Below are 27,471 nucleotides of genomic sequence, written 5' to 3'. Positions count from 1 at the left end.
CAGGGCAGCCCATCAGCACGGCCTGGAGGGCAGGGCAGGAGCCCTGAGGCACACAGCAAGAGCAGGTCAACACACCTGGGCACACAGGAGCTACAGGAGCTGCACAACTCCTCTGAGAAATGAAGGAGAGCTTAAACAGAAAGATACTCCAAAATTAGGATTTAAACGCTATTTTTGTCCTAGATACAACTGCCAACTTAAAGTTTGGATAGAATACCAGGCAGAGAGGCAAGTGAAGAGTTGGTGGGGGATAATTATTGTGTGACTACACCATATGTACAGTCACTGCTGGGTGACTCTGGCAGTGCTGCCCTGGAGCAGGGCTCAGGTGAAGGAGCAGCCTGGCAGGGCACACCTGCCTTCCCCATGAACTGTGCAGCTGACAAGCACTGACCCAGTACTGCAGTCAGTTTGTGCCTTGTGAGCTCTTCTTCATGCCAGGCACTGTTCCTGGCTGTGGAAGTCACACAGCATTTCATTTCCCTCCTTGTAACCTATAACCCTGCCACCACATTCCTCTATACACACCTTGGCATGGGATGGAGACGTGTAAAAGTTTGTATTTCTCTTGAGAATTCAAGCCAGTAAAATCATCCTTTCTCAAAGCTAACCCACCCACTGGGGCTGGAGCATCCTCCAGGGCAGCAGAACACACCAGCAAGTGACTGACCCCTCAGTGCAGCAGGAAAACCTCAAGGCACTGTGGGCTCTTACCTGAGCGTTTGGTGGCCATTGGAGTGACATTTGTCCAGTGTCCAGTGTGGGGGTCATACCTCTCGACAGAGTTCAGGATGTTCAGCCCATCGTAGCCTCCTGAAACAAAACACAGGAGCAAACCATGGGGCTGAGCTGGGGAGAATGTCTTCTGTGCAGAGAGCAGTACCATGCCTGGTGGGCTCTGAGCACAGCGTGGCACTGCCAGCAGCACAGCCCATCCCAGTGGGGCAGAGGATCCTGCAGCCAGCCCAGAGCCAGCTCTGCCCCTACACTGCACTGATGGGGGAGAGCAGCAACCCAGGCCAGCCCCATGGAGCTGCCTCTGAGCACACTGTGGCCACTGCTGCTGCAGCCCTGCAGATGTGCAGCTGCCAGGTCTGTGCTCAGGTCCGTGCTGCAGATGCACGAGGCTGAATGGTGTAGGCTGGCATCTCTCAAGACCTGTTTTACAAGTGGATACCAAAATCTCTGTGCAGCCCCAGCAAAGGAGCAGTGTGCTGCCATCCACCCTGAGGGACAGCATGAGGAAGAGGAATAAATGTGGTTGTTTTATGGCCAGATTCAAGGCCAGGCTGGGCAGGGCTTGGAGCAACCTGATCTAGTGGAAATTGACCCTACCCACGGCAGGGGTGGAATAAGTCCGTTCTAACCCAAACCATTCAGTGGTTCTATGAAACCAGTGCCTAAGATCTGTGACTCCCCAGGAACAGGACTGCAACAGATGTGGGTGCAATGCTGGGCCTGCCTGCTCTGGGGCCTAGAAGGTGACCCACAGAACAAGCTTCAGATTGCTCTGTTCCCTCTGGCAATCTCACTGTATTCACAGCTGCTGTGGTGCTCTGAAACTGAAATGAGTGCTATAGAAAGAAACTGGAGAACAGACAGCTCAGGATACATTTCTGGAGCACTACAGCCACCAATGCGTTGTGTGGTGCAGGAGCACTCTCTGTCCCATGGCTACCTGCTTCATTTCTGGGCATTTGGACACTTGCCCAGGCCACACAAAGCCTCAGCTGGCATTGCTTATCCTCCACACTTCTGCCATCCCTCAAATGCAGTGTGTGTAAATTGTGTGTAATTTGCAATGTGCAGCATCCCATGCAGTGATGTGGCAGCTGCACTCCAAGCCACTGTGATGGCAACAGTGAGGTCAGGCAGCACTCACTGACACAGCTGTGAGTGCCCAGTGAGGTTAAACCTCTTCTAACACGGGCATGCCAGGTTGGTGCTGCTCTTGAATGGTCACTTGGGTAAAAGGGCAGGCTTTGCACAGCTCCCAGAGGTGCTGAGGGTACCTACCCAGGCAGTAGATCACTCCGTTGGCCACCACGAGCCCTGCTCCCTCCCGTGCTGTCTGCATGTCTCCCAGCATGCTCCACTGGTCGATGTTGGGGTCGTAGCGCTCCATGCTGGTGTGCCGGCGGCTCCCGTCGAACCCACCCGACACGTAGATCATGTCTGCAGTGACAGAGGTGGGGCCCAGCTGAGCACCCTCACACACGGAGCAAAGCTACAACACGGACTGCAAACCACACAAAACAGACTGTGGCACACTGGGAGCCAAGATGAACCCAGGCTCCCCAGCCTGGCTCACAGGCCCAACAAACAAACTCAAATCCCATCTGGCCCTTAAATCTGCTTCTTGCTGATGGATGAAAGAGAACACACACACAACCCAGCTATTTTTTTTCATGCTGCAGAACCACTGAAACATTGCCATACCCAAAACCAAACTCTGTCTGTGGTGAGCCTCGTGTCAGTACCTCCCCAAAGTCCTCACTCCTTCCCTGCAGATGTTCCAGTCACTCCAGCACTGGATGTCACAGCTGTACTCGGTGTCCAACACTGTCACCACCCTCAGAGCTCCCCACTCCATAATCTCTCCCAGAGCCCCTTTCCCCCAGAGTTCACGGATACGTGCTGCAGGAACGCAGCGGAGGCAGAGCTCCTCTCAGGATATGTGGGCAAGTTTTCCATTTGTGCATCCCAGCGATGAGAAGGCAGAATCTCAGGCTCCCCCCCTCCCCCAGAGCCAGCCCACTCTTCACAAACCAGCTCAGGGCATCTCGGGCCGGAGCTGAGCAGCCTGTTCTGCTCTGGCGGTGACCAGGACGTACCTCCAAGGGTTGTGGCTCCTGCCAGCCCTCTCCTCACGTTCATGGGAGCCACGGAGTACCAGATGCCATCCTCATCTGCTGTGTAATCCAGGCACTCCACGGAGCTGAGCCGGGAACGCCCGTCGTAGCCCCCGATGACGTAGATGCGGTCGTGGAGGGACACTGTGGCCACGTATCGCCGCTTGCGGGTGATGCTCTGAGACAGCAAAGCAGCACCAAGGTCAAAGAGAGAAACAGCACTGGCCAGGGAGACCAACCACTGCTCCTCCACCCTCTTCTGCTGCTCCTTTGGGAAATGGCCCAGAGCAGGCAGCACTATGGATTTAAGGGACACAGCCTGAGTGACTGTGCCTGCCTCCCCTTGCCATACTCTCTTCTCAGGACCATGTCTCTCTGCACTCAAATATTTCACACTAAATGTCATTTATCCTGTGCTGCTGTGTAATTTTTCATGCATTTGAGATGTTTTGTTAGCCTCCCACTGGCTCCTGCAGACACTGGTAATGGGAAAAAGAGGGGACTTTGAATATTTGATGAAGCTTTTAGCCTCCAAAAAAGATCAGAATTTTGGAACGCCAGGTGATACTGAGACTGCCTTGACTGGTGATATTAAGGAAGAGGCAGCTCTCCACCATTTCACACAGATAAAGGTGATTTTAATTTGGGTAGAAGTACTCCTCAGTGCACGAATTCTCTCTTCCCATTATGCTCCAAAACACTGCAGTGGGATCATGCAGCAGCCTGAAGGCTGCACTGATTACACTGTTCCTATTGACATTCCAATTATCATCACTAACCTTGAAGCTTAACACCCCTTCACTAAGAAACATGATAGTTCTCACTCCCACAACCAAGATGTGGGTCTCTGCAGGCTCAGCTGATCAGGTCTATGACAACAACCCCCTCAGTCACTCTGCAAGCTGAAGCGGTTTCAGCATTCACCATGTAAATCTCTAAAGCATTTCTGTCAGAAATCCTCAGCAGATTGCAGAGGACAGCCCAAAGAGTTATCCAGCTGGTGCTGCAGGATCACTGTTTGCTCACAGCCTGCTCAGCCCAGTGGGGGTCAGAAGCAGTCCCTTACCGGCAGGAAACTCCACTCCTGGGTCTTGGGGTCGTATTTCTCCACCACGTCAATGGGGGACTGCTGGCTGCCGAAGCCGCCGATCACGAGCAGCACTTCGTTAGCTCCTGAGGCACAGAGGGACAGCAAAGCCAAGTCAATCCCTTCACTACTGAGGGGTCATCTCAGGGGAACAACCTGATGAAACTCTGAGCCTTCCCTGGCACAAGCTGCCTCTAAATCCCTGTTTTTGTCTCAGCTCTGGGGAATGACCTAACCTGGCTCAGGCACTCACACTCCCTCTGTGCTCAGCAAGGAAGAGAAGGGAGAAACTCTTCAGAGCATGTGGCAGACGATTGACTGAGGTGTTAGGAGCTGGCTGCTGTTTTTCTCCTAACATCAGAGGCACTTTGAGAAGACAAGCTGCCTCAGACAGGTGCTGAAGTTCACTCCTTTATATCTCCTTTTGTATCCTTAACACTGTTCTTCCCAAACCTCTCCCCACCCCATAGAATCTGTAGGAGAACGGCTGCTTCCCTGCAGCCTCCTCACAACACAAAGTCTCCTCTTGGCTGCAAGTGACATCCAGACCTGATTTAGGGGACTTTGCTCACCACATAACTGAGAAACAAGTCAGGCTGTCTGAAGCTTAGAAAACTAATTAAATATTTCCCCAGGAATTGTCTCTTAAATCTTTTGTATTTTATTTCAAAATTGCCTCCCCTCTACTTTCTCTTCTCTTAGATGAGTTCTCTGAGTTTTTCTTATTTCTTCCATGACTGTTAATAATAGCTGTGACCTGCAGAGTTGTAACTTCCTATCTAATCACTGCCTGGAAGCAGGCTTCTGTCTCAGGTTTAGAACACCTCAGCATCCCCTTGATTTCTTGGGCCCTTTCTGGAACAGGGAGTTTATCACTAGAATTTAGGTTTAGAACATCTCAGCATCCCCTTGATTCCTTGGGCCCTTTCTGGAACAGGGAGTTTATCACTAGAATTTAGGGCTGTCCAGCCTTTCATTGCACAAGGATCAAACACCAAGCAACAAACATTTAACAAGATTTTGTCTGTCACAAAGCAGAAAAGCTGCCACCTCAGATGAAGAATAATATAAAAAATAACTGGGAAGGATTCACAAGAGCTTCAACATCTTGGAAAGCTTTCTTTCCAGTAAGACAACTAAAAGTGCAATCACTTCAGTTCCTCCCATGCAAAGTTAATACATGCCTTGACCACAGTTTGAGAGTGACACATTGCTGATATCAGATGGTATGGAATCAATTAAAGCAGCTAGGGCTGAATCCAAAGGATGAACCTCAGCAATAATGTGAACTTTAACCTGTACAATTAGATAATAAAACAGTTTTTGAATGTCTTTTTAATCAGGTGAAGTATTTCAATTAATAAAATGAAATATGTTTTTCTAAAATCATAAAATCACAAAATGGTTTGTATTGGAAAGGACTTGAAAGTTCATGCCATGAGGAAGCCAGCCACTCCCTGCCATGTTCAGGGACACATTCCACTAGCCCAGGTTGCTCCAAGCCCCATCCTATGGATGCCAAATGCAAGTAGAAAGCAGGGAGAACAGTGTCCATGGAAAAGCAGACCACATAACTTTCTCAGACTGGCCTGAGAAAGCAGCCTGGGAAAACATAAGGAGGAATCAAAACAATCCTCAGAGATCGAAAACAGCCTTGCAGGTGCTGTTTGTCAGTTTCTTGTTTTCTTGCAAGAGAAGGTTGAGGGGTGGTGTACCCCACTGACCAGTGATGGTGATGTGTTAGTTCACTGACCATAAGGGTTTTACCTTTCCAGACCTTTGTGTATCTGTCTGCGAAAGAAGATCTGGGGTAATAAACCTTGCTCTCCTGTTCAAGAGAGTCCCAGTATAGTGCAACACCAGCCTGGCCTTGGACACTTGCAGGGATGGGGCAGCCACAGCTTCTCTGGGCAACCTGTGCCAGGGCCTCACCAGCCTCTCAGGGGAGAATTTCTTCCCTAGATTTCCCTTCTTTCAATGTGAAACCATTCCCCATTGTCCCATTGCTCCAGTTTCTGATGAAGAGTCCCTTTCTGGCTCCTTGTTAGATCCCTTCAGATACTGGAAGTCTGATACCAGGGACAGGCTGAGCTGAAGTGCAGGTCTTTGAAACTGGCAAAGGAATTCCCAGAAAATGTGCTGAGGCCTGGACTATGCAGGAACAGCGTAACAATATTCCTTTCAGGCCAGAAATCTCTGATCAGTATGTCCCTGACAAACCTAACCTGTCCTCCTCCTTTTGAGGTTAGACTGCTTTCTGTCCCCTAAAACAGGTCACAAAGGGATTTTGGGGTCTCTCTCCACACCTGCAGTAGCACTGGAGAACACACAGGGAGAATGGTCCATGCTGGCATCGATGGCAGTGCCCTGGGAGTGCACCAGGACACAGGCACAGCACAGACAGTCTGACAGAAACAGCCAGTAAAATACTTTTCCTTCTTCTGTAGGACATTCCTACATTCATGTTGCTCTTGCATGTTCACAGCCCTGAGACAAACATGTTCTGAACAATTCAGTGACAATGCTTGGTAGGGGTTACTGAAATAAACAAGCTTAACAAGGCTAGGGAGAAAAAAAATTGCACCTCTGAAGGGTAAGAGGGATATCTCCATCTCCCTCCTTGCACCTTCCCCTGTTCAGTTTGCTGTGGAAACTTGCTGTCACTGTAAGGCAGCTGTTACTCACCCCACAGCTCAATTTTGGACTCTGATACCTGCCTCTTCAGATAGGAAGAAACTCTTTCAACAGTTCTTTCACAGCTGCATGCTGGGACAAAACTATCTGCAGGCACCAGCAACTCAGGAAACTGGTTTTAAGGCCACAGCAGGGGTCTGGGTTTAATGGCCATCAGCTACTCCCCACACTGGCACTAAACAATTGTGCTCTGTAGAAGAGGCACCTCTGTCCTTTGCTTCAGTCCCTTCTCTGTCCCACTGGGGACCATGGGATGATGAGTTACTGCTGTTAGGAACATCAATACAATCACAAGGCACTAAACAAGGTGTCTGACACACCTGCCAGTGCCCTGGCCCCTCTCAGGGTCCCTTCCCCTGCTGCTCACCCAGACGTGCTCGTGTCCTGGGTCCTTGCATCTGGCTCCGCAGCTCGGGCCGAAGGTGGAATTTCTTGGCTTCGTCTACGAGGTCTCTGCACTGCAGGCTGCAGCGTATGAAAGGCTGGGGAGAAACATGAGTCACTGGTACATGCAATGTATTTTAAGAAACCTCAGAAGAACTGTCCTAAAGCCAACTCTCATCAGCTCAGACAGCATGAAAAGGACTTGTGTGCAGGTCCTGGTGGAGACACGGCACACAGGGAAATGCAAAGGCAACTGAAGACCAGACTGCAGCTAAGAAGATACAGCTCCATCCTCAGAGTCTGGCACTGAAGGCTCCTTAAGGAAAATGGCTGCATTGGAACACTAAGGAAAAGCCACTTCTGCTCCATTTAAGCCAGTAGAAGTATGACTAGGAAGGGGAACTGGTAGTGAAACCACACATAACTTGTCCTGCACCTGCCATTGGAGAAGAGATGGGGTGCACAGCACAGTTAAACTATTCAGCTGATTTACTGTCCTGATCACTGTGCCCAGGGACATGGAGTTGTCAAGAGGCAACAGGAGCACTGAGGTCTTGTTGAAGAGTGAAGGGCACCCAAGGACAGCCTCATCTCCTTCCAAGTGCTGTGTAATTCCCTTCCCTAGCTGAGGGCCTGGACCAACTTCCCTTCAGCTCAGCAGTCATTTTCCCTTGGGTGTTGGGTGTACATGTTGCTTCAGAAAGCTCAGATTTTGTTCAGATCCTGCAGGTTCCTGGTGTCTGTGTTAGGCAGCCACATGGAGCCAACACTCTGCTCTCCACACTGCCCCAAGCTGAGGATGTGCCACCAGTGTGTGGCACTGCCAGACTGGACAGGTCACCCTGCACGTTCAGGCTGAGAGCTGAGGGCTGTACACATTCTGTCTCAGGCTGGATTTGGAACAGATCTATTTGTTTTGGTACCAGTCCCTTTTCCATTAGCTTCAATTTCAGTTTGAAATGGACCATGACAATCTGACTGAACACCCTTTAGCTCTGGCACAACCTAACACAACCATTAGGTTGTCGTGATTTAGCAACATCCATAATCTATCACATCTGAGATGACTGTTGCTAAACCAGCCTTTTCCTGACCTAGAGAAATGTCTGTCATTCACTATTCAGCACCAGGTGACAAGGGATAATAATCCTTGAGTCCATCCTATCACCATCTAACCTGAAGGCTGGTTTGACCTTCTCTGGGCCTTCCTTTGAAATCTTGCCTGGGGTCAGCATCACTTCCTGTCTGGAATTAAACTTGCCCTGGAAAGCTTAATTGTCTCTTTACATCACCCCCATTTTGGGTTGCCTCTGCAGCATCCCAGAACAAAAAGCAGCAGTGTTAGCCACGGCTCTTGGCTGTGTGTTGGTCCTGGACCCACACAGCTGCTGTCTTTCTCACTCGAGTACTTGCTGGCCTTCTGCACCTCAGACACCTTCTGAGGAGCCATGACCTCCCTGAGATCCATGCCAGCAATCTTCAGCCTGGGGAAGGGGACCTGCCAGTGCTTAGGAATGAAGGCAGAAAGCACTTGTTGGAGACTGTGAGAGATGACAACAGAAAGGTGCTGTGGATTTGTGCAGAGACAGCTGGCGAGGGCACCCTGCGGCTGCAGAGCGGGATGCCGTGACTGCTGGCACAGCAAACACTGCTGAGTGTGACAGCAGCACTGCGGCTGAGCAGGGACAGCTCCACAGTGTCACCATCAAACAGTGGCAGCAGAGAAAGAGCTCTGAGCTCTGCAGGCCAGCAGAGCCCAGCAGGAGCAGGCAGGGAGCGCCGTACCTCAGTGTCGATGACGTCCGTGATGTAGCGCGGGGTGAGCAGCGGCATCCGCACGTACTGCAGCAGCTCCGGCAGCGACGCCTCTCGCTCCTTCTTGGAGTGTTTCACCCAGTTTATCACCGCCTCAAACACCGGCTCCTCCGAGTCCACCTGCAACAGGAGGCACATCCTGATCACCTGGCAGCCTGACACTGCAGCTGCTGCCATGGAGCACACAACGTCCAGGCTGTTGCACTGCTTCACACGAGCAAGGGCGCAGGACACGTCAGCTACGTGTCTCTTAGGGAAATCCCCATAAGCACAGTGAATTCCCTCATTTTCTTTTCCTTAAACCTGAGTTTGCTTTTTCCCCTGCAGCTGAGATCAACAATGGGCAGTCCAAGCCCCAGAGCAGTGTTAGGTGTTGTGGAGCAGAGCCTGGAGCTGAGAGCGCCATCCACTGAGCAGTGGGAACTCAGAGGAGAGCTCCCCCAATTTTCTGGAGCAGGAGCTGTGATCCTGCAAAATTCCAAGTGCTATCAAAGAGATGATTTGAATCCTGTTTCCTTTGCACAGCAAACTGCTTAGGCCCTGGCAGCCCCGTGCCCACACACTGCTCCTCAGACACTCCAGCCAGAGCAGGTACATTTAAGGTATCTTTTTATTTCAATCCACCTTTTAAAAACCACAAAGGATTTCAGAGTGGAGAATCCCAGGGCATGAACATTACTGTTTATTTCTACTGTTTATTTTATTTTATCACTAGTTTATTTCTGTCTCTAGGACATGTTGGTGCTTACACCACTTCTGGAGATTACACTGACTAAACCATCCAAATTTGATGCTGTTAGAAAACCACAGGTGCTTTGGGACACCTCCTATTACCAAAAGCAAAAGAATGGTGAAAATCTCTATTATATACTTAGAGTTTGTTTTCTTTTTGCACATCTATCAGATCATCCAATGTAAAAGGAAATCAGATGTGAATTTATTATCACAAAGTCTGTTAACTGAGACTAAATATGAAGATAAAATAAGAGCCTGTGATGAAAGGACTGAGCTTTCCCACCAGCCTATGACTGGTCCCCTGTGAAGTCCAGTTTGAAGCTGTCAGGCAGAATGTTTTGAAGCAGGGAGCCATAGAGGTTAACTATGTAAGGCATTCTTCTATGCCATTGTTTTATATTTGTTACAATGTAATTTGGAATGGCCTCTTTTTCTTGGAATTACAGGGAAAGGACAATTAGAGCTCACAAAAGGAGAGCAGACTACTGTATTGTTTCCAATTTCCCCACCTCCTCTTTAAATCCAATAATCCTGTGTTGATTTATTCCCTCCTGAACTGTATGTCCTCAGATATATTTAACAGTTTTACTGTTCATTAGATCATTTATGTTTTCTGATAAATGATGAGTAACACTAAGTGCAGGATCACAGTGGGGACCTGTCATTGCACTTCTTGAGCAGCCCAGAGATTTTCTGAGGGTGTTCCCTCACCATGCTCTTGGTTCCACACAGCACCTCTGTGCTGGCACAGGAGGAGAGACATCTGCTCCTCATCCCAGACTGGTTTGGGTTGGAAGGGACTTTAAAGCCCATCTTATTCCACCCCCTGCCATAGGCAGGACACCTTCCACCAGACCAGGCTGCTCCAAGCCCCATCCAGCCTGGCCTTGGGCACTTACACATGGGGCAGCCACAGCTGCTCTGGGCACCCTGTGCCAGGGACTCCCCACCCTCACAGGGAACAATTCCTTCCCAACATCAAGTCTAAATCTCTCCTATTTAAAACTGTTACCCCTTGTCCTATCACTCTCCGCCCACTTAAAAAGTCACTTTTCCTCTTTTTTATAAGCCCCTTTATAAGGTCTCTTTGGAGCTGTCTCATCTTCAGGTGAACACCCTCAGCTCTCCCAGCCTGGCTCCAGAGCAGAGGGGCTCCAGCCCTCAGAGCATCTCCATGGCCTCCCCTGGACCTTTTCTAACAGGTCCACATGTTTCTTGTGCTGAGAACCCCAGATCTGAACACAGCACTCCAGGTGAGGTCTCACAAGGACAGAGAAGAGGGTGAGAATCCCCTCCTTTGATCTATTTACATATTCTACCACATATCCTTAAGGTACAACAAACTGTCTGCTGCAAGATCTGAGCCAGCCCTTCCAATCCCCAAGAAATGTCACTTTTCCCAAGCAGATTATCCAAGAAGCTTGGCTGGGTCATTCTGAAGCTCCTCATTATTTTCCTCCCAGCCCAGAAGCTGCTCTCAGTATCATCACAACCCACAGGAGCTCAGCCCCTCACAGCACAAAACTACAGCCTGTCAAACACCAAACACAGCCTTCTCCTCTGCAGATCCCGGCTGGAGCCAGGTCCTTCACCACTGGCTCACATGCTCTTTCTCAAGCAGCCTCATTAACAAGGGGATCTTGGCGTGGCTGAAGACCACTTTCAAAGAATACATCAACAATTTTCCTCTGGCTACCCCTGTACTGGCTTTCCAAGAATCCCACCAAAGGTATTCCATACACTGGTTTACTGCCAAGCATTCCTGTTCCCCTCACCTCTGAGCAGTGGTTGCTTCAAGCCTTTCAACTGCAGTGAACATCAGCTCCTGACAAAATCCACCTCAACAGATAATCAAGCTCTCTCCTCATTACCAGGGAATGTTCAACTTATTCATACAAAAGCTGTAAAAATGTATTTGACATGTTCCAGTCACATAGCACATCCTCCAGAAGCTGACCTTTAGAGAACTAAATCTCCCTGCAACTTCCTGCAGAGTCACACCACACTGCACCATCCCAGGGCTCCTTGTGCTGCAAACAGAAGTTAAAGCTTGGGGCTATTTCTGAAATGCAGCCATTGAGACAATTTATCTTCTCCAGGGAAAGGAGGGAATGAAGGGCCAATAACTGCAAAGGGAACTAACTCACTGTCATTGACTTGCAAGAAACACTTGTGTGACAACAAATTCTTACAGAGAAGTTACATGGTATTGATAAAATTACAAGCTAGCAAAAATATAAATAGAGGGTTCTTGAAAATTAAACTTCAAGTTCAGGAATGGTGTGAGGAGTCCATGCCAGGAGTATGGTTTAATTACTGACTGGTTTCAAAGTTTTACTTCAATGCTTTGCATAGTAATGGTACTTTTCAGGTTTTACCTGAATTTCATCACACTTGATGAGCTTTTCAACCTCTTCTTGATTTAAGAGGATAAACTCTTCATGCTGAACCACCTCTGGAAAATGTTTCTGGCTGAAGACCTCTGCAGCTTGCATTAGATCCACACAATTGTGTGTCTCAGCAAAATCCCGAATGCCCAAACAATTTGATGGATCCAGCTGGCTTTCTAGAAACTCACAGCAAGCTTGTTTCACACCTATGGAAAATTGGAGGGGTGAATGAGCACTGCATGCTTACTATCAATCCACTGCTTTGGCAAGGGCTTCAAGAAAGAAAGTTCTAAGTAATAAGAAAAATCCCATTCAGATAACAAGTATTACAGAAACAGACACATGCATGTATTGCTTTGGGGACTGTGAAGACACTTGGAGCAGCCAGACCACGTTTTGGGCTGGTTTGAGCTCTGGCTGTTCTATTCCAGTGAAAAAATTACATCAATTGGATACTAGGAAGACTCCAATGTGAGTTGTAATCAGCTTCATGGATTATAAACCACTAATGTGTCTGCTAGTAGATATAGCACCAGATTTCTAGGTCTATGATAACTTTTGGGTAAGTTGTCTGGGATTTGGGATAATTGTCCAGGATAGCTCCACAAAGACAACAACCAGTCTGTTACTGACCCAGACATACTGTGATGGCAGCTCAAATGACATCCAGGATTGCTTACTGTAATAATGTAACTGAGCTGTAACATTTATGTGCTACACAACTCACAATTCCTCTTGGGAATATTCCTGCAGAAGTACAGTAGCCCAAAGAATGGAACCTGTTTTACCATTTTGATTTGCACCCAAATCCGTTCCTCTACCAATGAGGTACTCTACATCTACCACAGCACACAAGAAAAGATGTTTGATATAACTACCTATAAATATTATTCCTCTGCCCATCTCTCTTCCATGCACATAGGGTCAAACAAACCAAATCTCTAAATAGCAGCAATGATGCAATTTGTGCTAATCCTTGAATTACCTTTCAGCTGAAGCAGACATGCTGCTGGCAGCAATTCTTGGACGTTTTCTACTGTCACATGCACAGTTTCTGTATATACAAAGTCCAGCAGGATTTCCATGGTGGAGGCTGTCAGGCCCTGGATATCCACACAGGGTTTATCTTTCTCTGAGAGCTGTAAATTAAAAGGGAGACACAGCTTTATTTTTCATTAATGTGATCAGAAAGCCCACAACACTCAGCAGGTTTGAAAATAAGATCTGTCAGAGAATTCAACAGAGGTCTTGCTTTCTATTCTGGTGCTCACTGAAAAGATATAGGGAAGGAGCGAATTTCCCTACAGAATTCACTTACAGAATGAGTAAATGATAAAGTTCTTTATGGATCAAAAGGACAGTCACACTGTACAGTAAAACCTGTGAGCTGAGATCTGAGTCAGCAGAGAATACATGTGTCACCTGTGCAAGACAACTAAACTCCTCCATGCAGTACTCCAGCTTTACTCCAAGGTAATTCCTCCATGAGCTGGATGTGTGTGACACGCTGCAGCTCCCATGGAGTCCCCACCTGAGTGTTGGCCCTTTAACAGGGTGTAAAAGAGGCCAATCCACACCCAGAGTGCAGGAATTTGATTCATTTCAGTTCAGCACAGGAAGAGGGGCTGGGGGCCAATCCCCAAAGCCAGCACATGACTGGCAAAACTGTTTACTATTTATACATTGTAGCAAACAAAGGTATTAATGTTTATTGGCACAAGATACCTAGTTCTCTTATTGATTAGCCTTCTATCTCCTACTGGTGAACAATTTCCTTGCTTCTTATGCTGATTAGTCCCATGCTCAGCCCTTCTCTTCCTCTGGGTCAGGGGACTTCTGGAGTCAGTGGTTACGACATGCCCCTGTTGGAATTACCTTCTACGCATTCAGAGCTGAATTCAGCACAGCTGCTGAGCTGACTTTATCAATTTCTTCCTTATTTTGAGAGTTCTGCCAAGTGTCTCTGTGGCCCAGAAACTTGCCATCTCTGTGCCCCCTACTAGGATGACATCCTTCTGCCTGAGCTGGGCATGTCCAGCCCTAAACCTGAACAAGTCAATTCTACTGAGAAGTAATTTTCCTTTCCAGCACCTGGACATCTTCACCACTCCCCTTTAAAACCAAGCCAAAGAAAAAGCTTTCTCAACCTGTCAGTTTCCTGATTCATTCTTCAAGCTTATGGTGAACTTCATTCCTAAAATGAAATTAAGTAAAATGATAGTTTGTGCAATGATGGCACTTACACAATCCAGACTTTGTCCTCTGACTATTTTATCACCTCTATGATTAATTTTGGAATAATTATTTTTTTCCAAGGAACATTATCCTCTCAGTGGTCAATCTTTGGGAATAGCAAATACTGTGAATCCATCAAATTTGCACAAAACAGATTACATTTCACAAAGCATCAGTTTTATGGTTCAGTGCCTCCAGCACAGAGCTGCTGGCAGAGCACTCAATGATTCTTGACCAATGGACTGGCTGGTGGGCTCACCAATCACACCCTGCACATTGCTGCCAGCTCAGCAGCATGGCTGCACCTCAAGAGATAATAATCTTCCTGTGGCATGCTACAAAACCAGCCCCTGACTTCTGGAATAGTCAGCACCAGCGCAAGCACAATGCAGCTGAAAGCCCATGGCTTCTCTTTCCAAAAATGAGCCCAAAGTGGGTACAGCCAGTTGGGCAGAGGCTCAGGGAGCAGAAAGTATGGCCAAAACACCACCACTGAACTTCAAATCTGCTACAGCTGGGGAAAAGGTGATACAGAATACAGAAAATAAGAGCAGTGGAAGCTACTCCTGCAGAGGCACTCCATGACACAGCAGAGATGTCCGCTGGGACTGAGCCCTGCCTATGATGCAGAGATACATTTGCAGTAGAGAAGTACAGGAGGTAATGGTGACCCTCGAAGGAATTTGAGGCAAGAGGACTTTCAAATCTGTTGACTCAGTGAACAAACTTTATGGCTTCCAAAGTCAGGAAGGAGCAGCAAATTACCTTGTTTGACCTGCTGTGTGACAGACCAGGCATTGCATTCAGCAGCTAAAACCAGTTCCTGCCTTGGGCCAGACAAAACATTCCTGAAACAAGACTAAGCTGTTTGTACCACAAAGGACACAGATGAACCAAAGTTCAGAACTGATCAGACAAGACATTCAGATGATTCCAATAAGCAAATGGAGACATAAACCATACACATTTAGTATAAAAGATGTTACAAACTTCTATTGACCTCAGCCTGGAGCTGATAAAGAAGCTCCTGACCCACAATCAACCAGCCACACACATACTCTCTTTATATTGCTGACCACAACACAAACCATGAGGATAATGCTAATACCATAGAGATGATTACTTCCTGCTTCCCTTGTATTTCTGCTACACTCCACTACTCAGTTGTTATTTTGCTCAGTTTACTCACATGCTAAGAATGCCTAGAAGGAAGGAAGGATTTCATGTAACTTCACCTAATGTGTGTGATGCAGAATTGGGATCCTAACATCATACCTTAGAGAAGGATCTCAGTGACAGAATCAAGACAACTTGGTTCTGAACACAGAATCATGGAATGGTCTTGGTTGGAAGGGACCTCCTGTGGACTCTCTCTGTCAGTTTGAAGCCATTCCCCCTTCTCCTGTAATCCCAATGAAAACAGTCTCTCAACATCTTTCTGGTTGGTTCCCTTCAGATACTGGAAGGCCACCCTAGAACCTTGTCCAGACTCAAGAATCCTAATTCTTCTCAGCCTTTCAGACTCATGAGGACGCTGAGCTGAGCTCCAGCCTATGTGTGCAGCATTAGAGAACTGCCTGCAGTGCTCAGGCTGGGCTGCTGGGACACAGACTGACTCTTGTTCATCTCTCAGCCACATACTTGGACTCAGAATGCAAGATGATGCTCACAGAATGCCAACCAACACGCAGGCCAGGCAGCTGTCCTCTCCAAGGTGTTCACTGCTCACTTTCAAGGTTGTTCTGTGGCATCACACAGAATGTCTGCTGTCAGAATTTCAGATCGGTTTCCCATTTTTTTGTTTAATATCAGAGCTCTGCTCACTCTCCCAGGAAGTAAAGTAGCCAGGGATTGATACACCCTTATACAAGCACATTTCTAACATCATAGGAAGCGTGCAGCAGTATAGATCCCAAAATCAACTGCAGCATCCAGAAAAACAACTAAGGAGAGTCACTTTGAGGCCTCAGGAGTTTTACCTCAAGATGTCCAAGCTGCTGAAAGCCTTAAGGCAGGGGCTGCAGGTTACAGCTCTTTTGTGAAACACAATGTTGCTTCTTCCATTCCATCCATAATCATTGTGCTGGGTTTAGCTGGGGCAGAGTTAATTTCCTTCCCAGTGGCTGGCACGGGGCTGTATTTTGGATTTGTGCTGAATGTAGGGACGATAATGGAGATGTTTTTGTTATTGCTGAGCAGTGGTCACACACAGCCAAGGCCTTTTCTGCTTTTCATAGTGCCAGGCTGGCGAGGGGGCTGGGGGTGCACGGGAAGCTGGGAGGAGACACAGCTGGGACAGATGACACAAAGTGATCAAAGGCATGTTGCAGACCATACCACATCACCCTCAGAATGTAAAGTGGGGGGCAGAAGGAAGGAGGGGGAGGGATGTTTGGAGTGATGGTGTTTGTCTTCTCAAGTCACTGTTGCGTGCCATGGAACCCTGTTATCTGTGGGATGGCTGAACACCTGCCTGTCCGTGGGAAATGGAGTGAATTCCTGGTTTTGCTTTGTTTGCATGTGTGTTTTTTTGCTTTCCATATTAAACTGTTTTTATCTCAACCCACAGATTTTCCCTTTTACCCTTCTGACTCTCTCCCTGATCCTGCTGGTGGGGGAGCAAGACAGGGCTCTGAGGGGCTTGGCTGCTGCCTGGGGCTAAACCACAACAATTATGCAGGAGAATGGGTCTAAAATTTTGCAACTCCTTTCTTGCCCAAGGCTACTTCTTGTTTTTGTCTTTACTAATGCAGATACACAAAAGTACACTGGAATAATCCCCAATTTCTTCTCACAGGGGAAGAGAAATGCTGGCATGACAGTGCTAATGTGTGGCTCACTATACCCTGGAGAGCAATTATGGTGCAGGGAAGTTGACCATGTAAGAACCAGGAAACACCAGTTGTTTACTTTCAGAATAGTATTTCTCTGTTCTGGTGGGAAAGAACCCTTCAATTTCTAGAATATAACCTTCAAGAGAAGACAGAACAGTTTCTTTCTGAGGTGGAGCCAGTGATCAGCTCTTAAAAGATCCCAAGTTATGTTAACTTGGCCAAACAAAGACAAATACCAGTGCTCAACCAAGATCCAGGGGAGATAAAACTGTTCTGCAATTTTCACTATGAAGAACAACCCTGTAGGTAAAACTGATGGTGTTTCAGTTTTCCTGCACTACTCAGCACAGGGGCAAAATGTTGTAAAAAGCCTGGGGTTCATCAGGTGATCAGTGGCTTCTCCTCATTCCATAAAACATGAACAGAAAATGGGAAGAAATTAATACTAAGCTAGATTGAGAATGTTTTAAAATGTTAAAAATCAGAAGTGAGAGGAGGAAGGAAACTTGAGACACAGAGAGGCAAAGGCAGTTTTTTTATGACAACAGTATCTGCTGACAGTCTCAGTGTCAGTCTGGCCATGCACAGATGTGACACCAGGAATACTGTGGCATAACCCCAGGATAAAAGGCTAGGAATGCCAAGGCATAACCCCAAGATCAATTCTGAGCAAAGCCTCGTGCAGTCCAGCCTGGCACATCAGAGATGCCAAGCAGTCCCCAGGCCCCATTTCCCCAGGAGGAAAGCGATGGAGCGCCAAAGAAGCCCTGGCAGGGTGTGTCAGTCCATGACACCACACACAATCTAAGCTCCCTGGCGTCCCAGCCTGGCCAAACTCTGCACCCACAAGTGCCTGGAGATTGTCCAAGCACTGTCCCATCACAGGCCTCGACACACTTGTTGCTGACACACACAGGAAACAAGTCCACTCTGAGGCTTCCCTTCCTGGAAGGAAGCTCTCCCACAAACACTCTGTAATTGTGTGCCCCTTGGCAGGTTGGTCACTTTAGGGTTTCCATAACAAAGAAGCAAGTTTGGAAGAAACACAAACTAAACAAAAGAAAAAAAAACCCTTAAAGCAGGGGCAGTGTGGAAGCATGAGAGAACAAGCAATTCTGCCCACTGAGCACAGGTGTTTGCCCAGGAAAATTTTCATTTCTTAGGAAGATTTACATGTCTGAATGAATGTCACTATGATATTACAGTTAACGTGAGTGTAACAAAGCAAGGAGAGACATCTCAGCTCAGACCCAAAGCACACCAACACCCAGCCTTTGTTAGCAGCCACAAAGAATGTTCTGGAGCACAGGGAGTGATTGGATCTCTGCACACTGCCTAGACAAAGTCCAGAAGTCAGAAGCACTAAGAGGATTGTGGAGGCAAACCCAGGGAAGCAGAGATACTCTGCTGTACTGCTGAGCACCTAGAGCTACTGGAAAACAGAGAACTTCAGCCTCCAGGGATTGAATTTGCTTTGTGTGTCTTCTTCATTTCATTGCATTTCCTTTATGCAGAGAAAGAGCACAAACCTGATGAATTTACAAATTTCATGAAGATATGGACAAAAAAAGATATTGATCTGTGATCAGGCCACACATGCATCATTTTGGTTTCTTTGCATAGGACTGTGAAAACTGAGACACCTGCTGCCCCGACAGCACTGACAGCAGTGGGCACACAGCTCTGCCACAGCCTTCATGCCTGGGTAAAACAAAGAAAAATATCATTGTCTGCTGCAATGACTCCTGGGCTAGCAGGGAGGGCTCTAGGACCTGTGAGCTACTTAACAGTGTTTCTCCATGCTAATGGGGAAGGTGGTAGGATAAGGAAAACATCTTCCATAAGATAAAGCTGCAAAGATTGACTCAAACTTATAAAGACAAGGCCAGGCAAAGCATGTGACGTTTAACAGTGAGTGCTAGCTCTAGCTGAAGCAGTGCCTGTCAGTGACTCAGGGAAACTGCACACAGGTACTGCAAGTCTCACAGGAAGGGCTGAGAGCCAAGGTGCTCACAGGTGAGATGTGCTGAGCGCAGCACCTGGTGCTCAGAGCCACCCCAGCCCCAGTGACACCCCCGTGGCAGGAGAGCAGCACAGCTCAGCTCTCAGCCAGTGCCAAGGGGAGGCCAGAACACACATCAAACACCCTCCCCTGCACAGAAAAGGTTGCCCAGACTCCCCAGCACAGCTTCCACAGCTTGGCACCAGGGCAGGAAAGATGCCCGGAACCACAGAAACCACAAATCACCACTAGAAAAATAAGGAAATGTATCAGAACTCTCCGGCTTGGCAGCTCAGCCTGGGAGCTCACTGGGCACAAGGTGGTCACAGCAGACCATGAATCAAGGCCACAGTCCCCACCAAAACCTCTTAACTCCCCACTAGGTCACCATAAATGGCTCTGGGGCCACCATAAGAGGACACAGAATCAGCTCGAAGAGCTCCAGGGCCACCAGGACAGAATCCAGAGGGCTCCAGGGCCAGCATGGGGGGATTCAGAGAGACCCGGGGCCACCATAGCTGGACCTCGAGCCCACAGAGAAATCCAGAGCCACCATGGGTGTTCCCGAGGCACCCACAGCCACCATGAAGGGATCAAGAAGCACAACAGGGGCATTCTGAACAACCACGGGGAGTATCCAGTGGACTCCAGGATCACCACAAGGGGATCCTGAGCCCCCACGGGGGAATCCTGGCCCAGCTGCTGAGCAGGTCAACAGAGAACAGCCCAAGCACTGGGCAGCCCTGCCTCCTCCACCCACGAAGCACCCAGGGCCGGCGGCAGCACCGACCTCGCTGGTGAACATGGCGCAGAAGTAGTCGCTGCAGGCGGCCAGGACGATGCGGTGGGCCGGGAAGTCCTTGTGCTCCACGCGGAGGGTGACGTCGCAGAGCGTGTTGCTCTTACGCAGGGCATTCATGGCGTTGAGGATGGACTTGGCGTGGGAGTTGGTCATGATGTCCTTGGGGGGGGCCATGGCGCGCGGCACCTGCGGGCACAGCCAGCACGGCCACATGGCACGGCGCCCGCCGCCGACAGGGGGCGCTGCCGCCGCGCCGCCCCGCCCGCCCTCAGCGCCCGCCCCGCCCGCCGCCCCCGCCCACCACGACCCCGCGGCGCGGCCGCCCCGGAGACACCAGCCCAGGGCCGCCAGCCCGGCCCGGCCCAGCCCAGCCCGGCCCGGCCCTGCCCCGCCCGGCCCCGCCCCGCCCCGCCCGGGGCTGCCCGGCCCGGCCGCACTCACCGCCGCGGGGAGAGGTCCCGGCCCGCACACCTCGCCTCCCCCCGCCCTTCCCTCTCCCCGCGCCGCGCGTTCTGATTGCGTCATCGCGCCGCACGCACAGCGCCCCGCCCCTGGGTGCCGGGCGGTTGCCGAGCAACGAGCCTGGGGCGGGTCCCACAGCGCCCCCCAGCGGCTCCGCGCGCCCCGCGGGGCGGGAACCCTGAGGGGCCGGGAGGGGTCCGGAGCACCGGGAGCGTCTGAGGGAGCCGGGAAAGGGTCTGGAGCACCGGGAGCGGCTGAGGGAGCCGGTAAAGGGCTCAGCCTGGAGAAAAGGAGGCTTGGGGGGACCTTGTGGCTCTCCTCTGACAGGAGGGAGCAGTCGAGGGGGGTCGGGCTTTGCACCCAAGGAACAGGGACAGGACAAGGACGGCCTCAAGCTGGGCCGCAGGAGGTTCAGGTTGGGTACTGGGGAATATTTCTTCCCTGAAGAGGTGGTCAGACCCTGGCACAGCTGCCCAGAGCAGTGGGCATGGAGTAGTGGAATCACCATTCCTGAACGTGTTCAAAATATGTGTGGATTATGGCACCTGGGGACATGGTTTCATATGGCAATGCTGGGGGAGTGGTGGGACTCAGTGATCTCAGAGGGCTTTTTCGACCTTAATGATGCTGTGGTTCCATGGTTCTCGGTTCCCTGCTGCAGTGCTCTGGAAGCAGAGCTCTCACAGGGTGCTGGCCACAGGCCTCCCCTCCTCTGGTGTGGGTCCTGCCGGCTGAACCCCTGGAACTGGCTTTGCCAGGGCTGCAGGAGCCAAGCTGTGAGCCTGCTTTAGATCCCAGAATTTTTAAATGAATACTATTTTTGAGCTCTTCCCACACATGCACAACTCAACATCTCCGGCAGATCGCCTCCAGCTGACAGCCCTGAGCCGCCTCCGCTCCCCTCCTGCCCTTGAGCTTGTTTCCAATCCTGCCTGGGGGATGAATTTTAAAACCTGAATCCATCCATACAGTCAGGTATAGAGTCATTGTCAGCAACCTGAGATAAATTCCCAGCTAAATGTAGAAAAGAGTATGGCTTAAGGAATCTGTACATCGAGGTTGTGATATTATCCTGGCCTGAAGGCTGATCTTTAATTCATAAACTTCTTTTTCCAAGAACCCGGGTCAGTCTGTTTGGAGGCTGTACATGGAATGAGAGATTGGAGTGCTCGTTTGACCTCGGCCATGCTAAAGAAGCAAATGATTGTCAAGATCCAGCAGCTGGAGATGAGAATTCAATGTTTGACAAGGAGGTCAGTTTACCATTGCCTTCAGAGCTGGCAGATACTCTGCCAGAGGGGATTTTAAAGTTGGCAGCACCTCGTTCTCTAGCTCCAACTCAAGCAGAAGTTACTGTGCTGGGGGCAGGTACCAGTATGTGTGTCTGACTGCATCATCATCTGGTCCTCTGGGAGCTTAAAGTCAGGAGAGATGTGTGACCAGAGTGTCAAAGCAGACTCAGTGCATGAGAGATACAGCCTGGAAGAACGGAGGAAAGAGGCAGCATATGCCTGCTAAGTGCTCTCTGTGCTCCTCATTTCCCAACAGGTGGCCTCTGTATCCACCTGGTGCTGATTTTCTGAGGCTACAGATGAAATCCCTGGGGATATCAAAGGCCTGTTTGGAACAAGTGGTGGCTCCCCCACCACCTGCATGGGTACAGCCTCACCTCAAGTCCAGGGGGCAGTTTTGGGCACCTCAGTATAAGAAGGATCTGAAGCTATTGGAGTGTCCAAAGATGGGACATGGAAATAGGGAAGGGTCTGGATGGACCACAGGAGGAGTGGCTGAGGTCTGTTCACCCTGGAGCCTGAGGTCAGACCCCACTGGGGGCTGCAGCTCCTCATGAGGGGCAGCTCTGATCTCTGCTCTCTGTGAGCAGGGACAGCACCCAGGGAAGGGCTGGAGCTGTGCCAGGGCAGGCTCAGGCTGGAGATCAGGGAAAGGTTCTTCCCCCTGAGGGTGCTGGCACTGCCCAGGCTCCCCAGGGAATGGGCACAGCCCCGAGGCTGCCAGAGCTCCAGGAGTGTTTGGACAAGGCTCTAGGGGTGCACAGGGTGGGATTGTTGTGGTCTCCTTGTGGGGCAGGAGTTGGACCTGTGTGTTGATCCTTGTGTGTCCTTTCCAGCTTAGATGTTCTATCTATAATTCTATCATTTTTTTTCAAAAAAAAAAAAAAATCTGGGGAAAATTTAGGACAGCCACAGTAAAAATTTCATATTGAAATTAAAATTTATATCTCAAAGGAAGAAAAGTACAACACAATTTACTGTATGTTTATGAATTAGGTACATGTTCTTATTTGAATGGTGACATATATTGTGTTGCTCTCTAATGTTCTTCATACAGTTTTTATCCTTTTTAGTAAGTATTTTTAAAATAGGAAAAAGGAATTAAAATAGAGAAATTAAAACTATCAACAGTCCTCAGATTTGTCATTGCTCAGCAGAGTAACCTGGGAAGGTGTTGAGGGTTAGGTGTCCTTCCTTTTGTTCCTTCTCACCTATAGAATTTTCCCCGTTAGTTGGGGGACAGGGGACACCTGACTGCTGGTACTTACTGGGTGTTTGAGAATGCAGAGTTTGGCTGGCCCGGGGAGAAGGGAGGCAGGTAAAAGGGAGGGCAGGGGCAGCTGCTGGGGCTCTTTGGCTTCAGAGCAGCACACACTCGGAGCTGGTGTTGCTTGGGGAAAGGAATTCACCATCACCCAGACAGAGCTGCTGCTTCTCCTTCCTGGTCTGTGGGCCTCACCCCCCCTGTCCTGCCGGGACGTGACAGAGCCAGGGAGCTGCTGATCCACCTCAGGCACCGGGCCGGGATCTCAGCTCATCCCTGCTGTTCCAGCTGAGTGTTCCTCGGAGCCCTGCAGGAGCACCAGCACTGCCCCAGGGGTTTGTGAAGCAAAGCCTCTCCTCCATCCCTTCCTGTCTCACTGAGAAAGCTGTCACGGGGTCCCTGGTTCTGTTTTGGTGTTAGTGCTGTAGTTATTGTTGTTTGTGTGCCTCGTTATACACACTAGGAAAGAACTGTTATTGTTATCCCCAGATCTCTGCCTGAGAGCCCCTTGATTTCAAAATGATAATAATTCAGAGGGAGGGGTTTACATTTTTCATTCCAAGGGTGGCTCCTGCCCTCCCTAACAGACACCTGTCTTCCAAACCAAGGTGGAAGGGTTGTTCTTCCACAACTATGCACTTTGGAAAGTGGTTGATATGGCTTGGATGAGCATAACTCTGCCATAGGGAGAAAAACAAGGATTTCAGGGAACAGATAGAAGGATTTTGGAAGAATTGAGCCTGCATCCAAACCAGAGAGGACAAAGCCAGGCCAGCCCTGTTTGCCTTCACACCTTCAGGAGCTCACAGAGCCTGTGTGACTCAGGGACTGCACTGTGGTGTTTGAGGAGTGGAAGTGTGCAAGAACTCTGCAGACACAAACCAGATGTGCCCATGACATAGCAAGGAGAGCTTTAGCCTGAGTACAGGCAGGACCATTACAAACGTTTCTGACTGATGAAAAAAAAGATTTATTTGAAATACTTCAGTTATAAAAAGTGTTTTGGAGGCTCATGTGCTTCTAGACACAAGACTGATGTGTTTTATTGTTCATTCACAGAGAAAATATTTTCTGTTATTAGAAATTTCCTTTTTTCCCAGAACTTTCATCTCTTTGGTCCCACATTAGGCACATTCTTAGTGCTTGCAGGGCATGAAAATTGTGGTGCTGTGGGAGAAGGATGGTTTGGGGAAGTCAGAGGGAGAAATGTTGGAATTGGATTGACTGTAAGTCTCTTATGTCAAAGCTAACAAAAGCCACCACCGGATTTGAGAATATCCTCTTGAGAACATTCATCCTCTGGAGGATAATCCTTTACCAGCCAGAGGCACTCAAAGGATGCTGCCAAGTGTTCTGGCTTCAGCTCCTGCATGGAGCTGCTCATCTGAGGAGCCTGAGTCTGTTCTCAATTCCTGTGCTGCAGTTTCCAGGAGAAAAATTCAGTTACTACATTTCAGCTCCTGTTGCAAGCCTTCGGTTAAGAAATGTTTTTATTCTCTTCCAGTCCAGCTACCCAATGGATCTTCTTCAGCTGAAAAGAAGGAACAGCTGATTTCTTATATCAGAGAAACTGATATTCTTGGAAAAACAGGCCAGTATGCACCCAAGCTCTCCTTCAAGTCTGAGCAGCAGCAGGGAGCTCCAAATTCTTTCTCAGCAGTGGTTTACCAGTTTGGGATGGGCAAGACTGTTGTGGCTGTGATCATGGAAGAAGCCAGACTCTTTGATCCCTCGCTTTTTACGTGGTGGTTTTCAGTCTGGCTGCACTGTGGAGCAAGTCAGCTGCATCCCTGTGTGAGAAACTCATGCTCACTGTCAGGGGATGGTGAAAGAGGAAACCAGACCGGGTTGGTGATCTCAGGTGATCTGTTTGGAATTGTTGCAGTCATGGATGGAAATACTTGTGGCAGTTTTCTCCTCCCATGAATTGCAGGGTAGTGTCATCTTCAGCTGTCCACAGTCTTGCTGTTCTACCTTTCCCTGAGGTCAGAGTGACTGTGGTTGTCTCCACTTTGCTCTTCATGGCATGTAGTGGGTCCAGTGAATGTGACTTTACAGGGAAAACACTCATAAATACAACATCACTCTGACCTTTAAACCCCATCTCTGATCCTTCCCAAAGACACCGTTACATAAGCATTATGTAAACTGTCTCCAAAAAATCTAAGAAATGCCTCTTGTAAAAATACCCTACCTCCACCATGGAGCTATTGTGAAAACACACTGAGGAGACCAAAAATACTGCCAAGGAGCTATCAAGAGTAAGCCCAAATTCCCACAGAGGAGCCATTGTAAACATAACCATAAAAAATGGAGGGATCATTGTACAAATCCCTTCAAAAGGCCCTCACGAGAATACTTCCAAATATCACACAAAAGATTTTTAATACTGGATACTTTGTGGGATTTTTTGGTTGTTTTTTTTTTTAATGGTCCTTTTAATGAGGTGTTTATTGCCATGCTTTGACATTGCAGATCACTTCCAAAATGGCTTTTATGTGATCTTATTGGGGCAACTTTAGAATCACCAACATGTTCCCAGTAAATCCATATGGTTTTGACTCTAGGTCAGCTTTAAATTGCCTTGATGATTTTCACAATTGTTTCATCAGTGATACCCTGAGGACATTTTCTAAATATCTCTTCAATAGGATCTCTGAGATGTCAGATAAATTTCTTTGCTGGGGCCTTAGATCTATGTATTTTCATAGCTGCCTTTGGCTGTGCTTTCTGGTGTGCTGTGTCTGTAGTTCAGAATTTTTCCATCTTTCACAGGACTCACAGAATGTTTGGTTCCTGGGCTGGGACTTTGGATAATTTTTCAAATTGTTCTGTCCTTTAGGTGAGAGCTTTGAGTCAATTTAAAGTCAATCCCATAACCTTGGGATATCAAGGCTCTGGAATTGGGGGATGTCTTCAGGAATATTGTAAGAGAAGTCTCCCAAGGGTGGTCTGGGAAGTGCTGTAAAAACCTCCTGTGACAAACTCAGTTTCAAATCCGTGTGTCTGCTGGGGGGTTGGGGTGCATCAGTCACATGGATGGGACCTGTCAGGCACAATCTGTGAGTGTGTGTGAACAGCAGAGCCCCTTGTCCTGGATGTGGGGACCTGTGGGGCTGTGCCAGTGCCTGTGTGTGTGTGTGTGTGTGTGTGTGTGTGTGTGTGTGTCTCTGTGTGTGTGTGTCTGTGTGTGTGTGTGTGTGTGTGTCTCTGTGTGTGTGTGTGTGTGTGCACTGTGTGTGTGTGTGTCTGTGTGTGTGTCTGTGTGTGTCTGTCTGTGTGTGTGTGTCTGTGTGTGTGTCTGTGTGTGTGTGTGTGTGTGTGTGTGTGTCTGTGTGTGTCCGTGTGTCTGTGTGTGTGTGTCTCTGTGTGTGTGTGTGCACTGTGTGTGTGTCTGTGTGTGTGTGTGTCTGTGTGTGTGTCTGTGTGTGTGTGTCTCTGTGTGTGTGTGTGCACTGTGTGTGTGTCTGTGTGTGTGTGTGTCTGTGTGTGTGTCTGTGTGTGTGTGTCTGTGTGTGTGTGTGTGTGTGTCTGTGTGTGTGTGTGTGTCTGTGTGTGTGTGTGTGTGTGTGTGTGTGTGTGTCTGTGTCTGTGTGTGTGTGTGTCTGTGTGTGTGTGTCTGTGTGTGTCTGTGTGTGTGTGTGTGTGTGCACTGTGTGTGTGTGTGTCTGTGTGTGTGTCTGTGTGTGTGTGTGTGTGTGTGTGTGTCTGTGTGTGTGTGTGTGTGTCTGTGTGTGTCTGTGTGTGTGTGTGTGTGTGTCTGTGTGTGTGTGTGTGTGTGTGTGTCTGTGTGTGTGTGTCTGTGTGTGTGTGTGTGTGTGTCTGTGTGTGTCTGTGTGTGTCTGTGTCTGTGTGTGTGTGTGTCTGTGTGTGTGTGTGTGTGTCTGTGTGTGTGTGTGTGTCTGTGTGTGTGTGTCTGTGTGTGTGTGTCTGTGTGTGTGTGTGTCTGTGTGTGTGTGTCTGTGTGTGTGTCTGTGTGTGTGTGTGTGTCTGTGTGTGTCTGTGTGTGTCTGTGTGTGTGTGTCTGCGTGTGTGTCTGTGTCCGTGTGTCTGTCTGTCTGTCTGTCTGTGTGTCCGTGTGTCTGTGTGTGTGTCTGTGTGTGTGTGTGTGTGTGTCTGTCTGTCTGTCCGTGTGTCTGTGTGTCTGTCTGTCTGTGGGCCGGAGCTGCAGCGATGCCCGCACACCGCACGAGGGCAGGGATGCTCCGAGCCCGCCCGGGAGCGGCTCCTGCCGGCGCCAGCTCTGGGAGAGCTCCAGGAGCTCCGCGGGTGTGCGGGTGTTTGTGGCATGGCTGGACACAGCCCTGGGATTTCTTCTGACACCGCAGGCAGGAGAGAAGGGTCCATCTCTGCTCACCAGGGCAATATTTGAGTGTTACAGAAGCACAGAAAGCTTTGAGTCGGGATGGACCTTAAAGGCTGGCCTGTCCAGCCTCGCCTTGGGCACTTCCAGGGATCCAGGGACAGCCACAGCTGCTCTGGGCACCTGTGCCAGAGACTCATCACACTCACAGCCAAGAATTTCTTCCCAATATCCCATCTAACCTGTGCCTAATCTGCCCTCTAGCAGTGGGAAACCATTCCCCCTTGTCCTACTACTCCAGATCCTTGTCCAGAGTCCCT

At 49.1% G+C, this 27,471-nt stretch overlaps 2 protein-coding genes across 3 annotated transcripts in view; one reads left to right on the top strand and one right to left on the bottom strand.

Moving 5' to 3' along the window:
• KLHL12 (kelch like family member 12) overlaps nucleotides 1–20,422 on the bottom strand; it is a 25,923-nt gene extending 5,501 nt beyond the window's left edge. For both annotated transcript variants that reach the window (XM_086862071.1, XM_086862070.1), the window contains exons 1-10: nucleotides 20,272–20,422; nucleotides 19,819–20,016; nucleotides 12,943–13,096; nucleotides 11,946–12,163; nucleotides 8,803–8,952; nucleotides 7,001–7,115; nucleotides 3,919–4,025; nucleotides 2,835–3,030; nucleotides 2,017–2,175; nucleotides 715–813 (exon numbers count right to left, since the gene is read on the bottom strand). In XM_086862071.1, coding sequence (XP_086718197.1) covers nucleotides 715–813; nucleotides 2,017–2,175; nucleotides 2,835–3,030; nucleotides 3,919–4,025; nucleotides 7,001–7,115; nucleotides 8,803–8,952; nucleotides 11,946–12,163; nucleotides 12,943–13,096; nucleotides 19,819–20,016; nucleotides 20,272–20,355 — 1,480 coding nt within the window. In that variant the 5' untranslated portion in view covers nucleotides 20,356–20,422. The remainder of the gene's footprint in view (nucleotides 1–714; nucleotides 814–2,016; nucleotides 2,176–2,834; nucleotides 3,031–3,918; nucleotides 4,026–7,000; nucleotides 7,116–8,802; nucleotides 8,953–11,945; nucleotides 12,164–12,942; nucleotides 13,097–19,818; nucleotides 20,017–20,271) is intronic.
• Nucleotides 20,373–27,471, top strand: LOC111939794 (uncharacterized). Its single transcript, XM_086862072.1, has 3 exons — nucleotides 20,373–20,558; nucleotides 21,410–21,545; nucleotides 24,353–27,471. The coding sequence occupies exon 3, from the start codon at nucleotides 25,884–25,886 to the stop codon at nucleotides 27,390–27,392; it is 1,509 nt and encodes a 502-aa protein (XP_086718198.1). The 5' UTR covers nucleotides 20,373–20,558; nucleotides 21,410–21,545; nucleotides 24,353–25,883; the 3' UTR covers nucleotides 27,393–27,471.

Source organism: Cyanistes caeruleus, chromosome 24, assembly GCF_971803275.1.
Source record: "Cyanistes caeruleus chromosome 24, bCyaCae1.hap1.1, whole genome shotgun sequence".
Classification (NCBI taxonomy): Eukaryota; Metazoa; Chordata; class Aves; order Passeriformes; family Paridae; genus Cyanistes; species Cyanistes caeruleus.
The sequence above is the reverse complement of the archived record's forward strand: the minus strand, read 5'-3'. Positions and strand labels throughout refer to the sequence as shown.

Excerpts from the sequence above, each read along its gene's own strand:
- LOC111939794 (XM_086862072.1), top strand. The coding sequence starts at position 25,884 with ATGGATGGGACCTGTCAGGCACAATCTGTGAGTGTGTGTGAACAGCAG.